The 5173-nt window shown below is 58.9% G+C and overlaps 1 protein-coding gene across 1 annotated transcript; it reads right to left on the reverse strand.

The window, feature by feature from the left end:
* Window positions 1-952: 952 nt before the first annotated feature.
* Window positions 953-1549, reverse strand: BHLHA9 (basic helix-loop-helix family, member a9). Its single transcript, XM_010192865.1, has one exon. It carries the CDS (start codon window positions 1547-1549, stop codon window positions 953-955), a length of 597 nt encoding a protein of 198 aa, XP_010191167.1.
* Between the last annotated feature and the right edge of the window lie 3624 nt (window positions 1550-5173).

Genomic DNA, 5173 nt, shown 5'->3' on the forward strand with positions numbered 1-5173 from the left:
GCAAGTGCCTTCTGGCAGGGAAGGAGCTCAGACTGCCCTTGGTGTGTCGGCAGCCAGCACTGAAGCTCTACTGGGAGCACTGGAGCAGGAGCAGAAGGGCTGGAGGAGCTCTGTGGTGGCTCAGCACTGCGGGAATCACGCAGCATGATTTACCCTGTCCAAAAAATCTGCCGGTTGTCGTGTGTACAGCAGTAAAACCCAGCCTAATTCCTGCAGCAGTTCCAGTTTGCTGAGCTCTGGGCAGAAGGGAGCCCTCCCATCTGGTCCGGGCTCTCTGAGCTGCAGGGAAGGAGCCAGAGGGGTCTTTCAGGTAAAAGTCCCTGGGAGCACGCCATCGGCCAGTCCCACCAGAGCCCCTTGGCGACTATCAGGAGGAAACAGCAAATGGACGCGTGGGTTTTATGAAAGCTGACATCTGTCTGCCCTCCTGGCCTGACCTCACAAATCTGCCAGACACAAACGGCTGCACCAGTGAGCTTAAAAAGTCCAAGGGTGCAAATGTTTCCCTGCTCCTGCTCCCCTCCTTCACTGGCAGGAGTCAGAGCCAGCCAAGGGCTTTAGTGAGATCCCCATGGCCCATCTGTCCACCCCACACAAATTAACAGCCAGTGCCCTAGTGCTGGGTTTTTAAGCAGTGGGGTTTTTTTTCACAGAGCAAGCAAGAGAGAATAAATAACAGTGACAACCAGCAACAGTGAGACCTTGCAACAAGAAACACAGAGCTGGCGCTTCCAGAGGACTTTCCACCTCCCTCAAATTTCCCACAGAGCAGAGACCCACAGCTGGGCAGTGCTGGAGTCCCATATGGTAAACCAGGGGCTCATGGCTCTCACCAGCATTGCTGCTGAGCTCTGCATCCTGCAGTGCTTCTCTTTCACACAGTAGTCCCTTCCCGCTCCCCCCGTTCGTCCCACAGCCACGTTACCTTCCCAGCACCCCCCAGTCCCACAGGTCAGTGGATGGGGAGGCACTGCTGGTGTCCCCAGCTTTGGCAATAGCCCAGCTGCAAGGGGACTGCCCCAGCCAGGGGGTCTTGCAAAGCAGCCATGTCTCTCTGCTGGCCTCGAAGCCCGGTGTGGTGGGTCCCGCTGGAACAACAGGCAGAGCCGGGCATGCAGCGATCCTCCTTGGGGCTCTCATAGTGCTGGAGCTGCCTCTCGGGGGAAAACATGGCATAGAGAGGGGATGGAGAGCAGCGCTGCAAGATGGCAGCAACCCCATAACCGGGCTCCCAGGGGAGCTGAGGGCGGCTGGGCTTCATCCTCGGCTCCTGTGCAGTGACTTCAGCCCAGCCACAGCATTCAGAGTGGGTGCAGGACCAGCAGCGCCCAGTGCCATGCAGGGACAGGGACAGAGCGGTGATCCTGTTGATGGCTCGCCGAAGGGTAGCAATTTTGGAAAGCCTTTTGCCACCGAGGTCATGTTTGAGGGCGAGGCGCAGGGCATTGAAGGCTTGGTTGTAGTCCAGGATCCTCTTGCGCTCCCTGACGTTGGCAGCCATTCTCCTCGCCTTGGAGCGCACTGGCCTGCTTCTCTTCCTCACCTTCATCCCTTCCTTGTCCCCTAGGTAGGAGGCTGCTTTCCTGCCCTGGGGGACCCACAGACCCTGCCTATAGCATGCCTGGGATGCACCCCTCACTTCCAGCTCCTCTTCCGAACTGTCAGGCTCTGGTGCCGTGCCTTTCCCCACAGCTGCTCTGGACATGGCTGCAGCAAGGAGGGAGTGAAAGAAGTGCAGCTGCAGTGCTGCCTCCTGCGAGGGGTGTGAGACACTCCTCCAGCGACACGCAGCTGCCCTTAAAATCCCCAGGGCAGGGGCTCATCACGTGGCTCCCTGCCGACCCTCCTCACCTGCCTGCAGGTGTGCTGCCTGCCCCACGGGCACAGGGCAAGCCCTGCCTGGCCTCTGCCCATGGGGATGCTCCTGTGCCTGGTGCCAGGCTGGAGTGGGGGACTTTGGTGCTGGAGTGCCCGGTATGTGGTTTGCTGCTTTGTGCCCAGGGTGGGAAACACCTCTACCAAGCACACAGTGAGCAGTTGCTTCGGTTTCTGCCGAGATCTTGGTCGCTGCAGGAGTTCCTATGTTAGACAGTGGCTTGGCGTGGGTTGGGTCATCCTTGGGTTTTGTACGGTGCTGTGGGGCAGAGCCCTGCGAGGCATTGCCATCCTGGCATAGGACTCAGGCTCTGCTCTCTCATGGGTCATTACCACCCTGGAGTGGGGCTCAGGCTGCACTCTCCCATGCTCACTGGTGCTGCAGCATTTCTGTTATTTCCCAGCTAGGGGAAACTGAGGCACAGAGTGATGCGGTTGCTGAGGAGAGCAGTGCATTTTGTGCCTGGGCACAGGAGGAGACAAAACGAGCCCTGTCCCAGGATCGGGACTGTGGAACGGCGCTGCCTTTGAGACGGTGCCTTAGAGCTGCTCCATGCAGCTGCAACTCAGCGAGCTGGGAGCATTCGTGGGCACAGAGGTAGGGGGGTGCCTGGGCAGGAATAGCCCCTCCGGGACCCAGCAGAGGAATTGGGGGGGGCGGGGGTGCTTGGCACGCCTCTGCCCTGCGAAGGAGTGTGGCAGTGGGGGCTGGGGCAGGTGATAAAAGACCAAAAGTGCGCCCTGCCTCCAGAGCCTTCCTGTCCCTTTGCAGCAGCGGGGAGCCCGGGGGCAGAGCTGTCTGGGCTGGCACTTGCTCTGGGGAAGGCAATGTTGAAAGCAGCTCCCTGTTCCCTGCATCCCCATGCCGGTAGGACAGGAGGACTTGCCAGGTGCATCAGGTCTGGAGGCCATGGGGAGGGCCAGGTCCCTGTCCTCTGAGCAGCACGGGGCCGCCACGTGTGTTTGCCCATCGTTTCATTAGCAAGCAGTTGCTAAATGTCTTCTTGGGTGAGGGGTAACATTTTGAAAAATAGCCCAGGAGTGGGTCTGACAAATTGTTGGGGTGACTGGTGCAAAAGCAAAGACCTAGGAGAACGTGCTCCCCCTTGATCCATCCCTTCCTATCTGATTGCCCCGGCTCATACTTGATCAATAGCCACAATTAGTGGGGGCTATTTGTCTATTGCCCTTCTCCTCTCTTGGCTCTTTGAAGTTGGAGCTAATTTAGGTGCCTCTGCTCCAGGAACCCAATAAATCAGGAGCCAGGGCCTCAGGGAGAGGGGAGGACCAAGCAGCAGGACTTCAAAGGGAGGAGAAGCTTGCAAATACTTTTGAGCACTCACCTGTGCTCACCATGGCCCTCTTGTTCTCCCTAGCAGCTTTCTGGCTGTCCAGTCTTGCTCTGCTCCAAAGCAGATGCTTCCCCAGCCATGGAGTTACTGGGTGAGCTCAACTCAGGAGCAAGAGGCTCTTTGGGATGCTTGAATGTCAGCAGGACATGCATGTCCAAAACCCAGCTAAGCAGGGACAGAAGGCAGGCAGCAGCCCCCAGGCTACCCCTATCATGCCTGCAGTCCCCAGGAGCTCACTGGGGAGCACTGCCAGGGGTTCCCAGCATGTCGGCTCTGGGAAGCCCTGGCCCTGAAGGAATCCAACCCCAACTCTTGGAAGTGGGCAAGGCTAGACCATAAATCATGGGTCATCGGATGCCACCTGCCGCCTGTAATTAGCGCATCCCGCTGGGCTGTCCCCACCTCGTCCTGGATGCTTCCTACCTAGGTGCCCATTACAGGGTGGGAGGCCAGCAGGAACACCCTCCCCCCCGCCTTGCTCCCTCGGCTCCCACTGATTTATCGCCATGTGCTGGAGAGATTTATGGGCTGAGATGGGGAGCCAGAAGCATGTTGTAAGGCTCTGCTGGGCCCGTCTGCCTGATAGATGATGAAAGAGCTGTAATTATCTGTCGCCATGCATAAATCAGGCCACTCATGGCAACCCTCCACCTCCTCCCCAGGATCCATGAAGGGGTTCAACTCCCAGGGATACCCCACCTCTCCAGACCAGTGTCAGACTGGGTGTGGGGCACCGCTGAGCACGAGGCACCTTCCCATCCTGGGCAGCATCGTCGCAGCTCTCACGGATCCCACAGACCAAAGTGGTGTTTTGGGTGTCCTTGCCTCTAACACTGCTGCTGAGTGTGGTCTGCAGCTCCTGCAAAGAGCCCTGGCCTGGCTGCCCCTCACCCACATCCACGCAGCACACCCAAACTGTTGCTGCTTCCAAATGAAAGCTGCTGGGACCATCTGGGAGCACAGCCCTTGCCGGAGATGAAACCCTGATGGGGTGGTGAGGGGACAGCCAACATGGACTGGGCGGGCTGCCCGGTGCCTGGCAGTGTTCCAGTGCCATCCACCCTCCTCAGGAACGGTGCACTGGAGGAAGACCATGGAGAGGAAGCCCATGGTGTCAGGGACTGGGATGCAGGGAGGTGCTGTGATGGAAGGGAAGGTGGAGACGGTTGTTGCGACACTGCCTGGGCCCCATGGGTAAATAAACAGGGTGCTTTGTTCCTGCTGGGGCCCAGTCAGGTGGCACAAGGGATACAGTGCTGTGAGTCACCCGCAGCCAGCCATCACGTGGGAAGAGGCAGGGGAAGGCAGCTCCTCACAGCCTCACTCCCTGGAGGTTCCCCAGGAGGTCCCATAGCCCAGCACTTCACATGGTACAAGGGAACCACTGACCCCGCTCAGTGTTGGAAAGCCCTGTCCCATGGGGTGGCAGTGAGGTGAGGACATGTGCTGCCCTGGCAGCTTAAATGCAGCAGACACATGTGCTGTGGCACCGGGTGGGCAAAAAGCGTTACATGGGCCTTCATCACTCGCCACAGGAGTCTGTGCCTGCCTTTGCATCTGCTGGAAATGGCCCATCCATCCCGAGACCCGCAGGGCCGTCACCAGCCAGAGGATAAAGATGGCCAGGAGATGGGCACAACTTCATAGCAGAGGCCAGGGCATGCGGTGACTGAGGCAGGGCAGCCCAGTGGCCCAGGAACTACCCCACGCCTTCAAGGCTTCATCATTCCTGACTTGGGGACCGATTTTTTGCAGTGCGTGGGATTATTTATGCCATTAGCTGTCACTTCGTTAGCTGCCGCTTCATTAGCTGCTCTGGCGCTGCCGGCACCAGACGCCTCCTCGCCTGCGCAGCATCCTCGAGGCCACATCCCGCAGCTCCGGGGAGACCCAGAGGTGGGGACGGAGGAACCAAAGGTCGAAACAGCCGGGAATACGGCAACTCC

Source organism: Mesitornis unicolor, unplaced genomic scaffold (assembly GCF_000695765.1).
Source record: "Mesitornis unicolor isolate BGI_N332 unplaced genomic scaffold, ASM69576v1 scaffold15199, whole genome shotgun sequence".
Lineage (NCBI taxonomy): Eukaryota > Metazoa > Chordata > Aves > Mesitornithiformes > Mesitornithidae > Mesitornis > Mesitornis unicolor.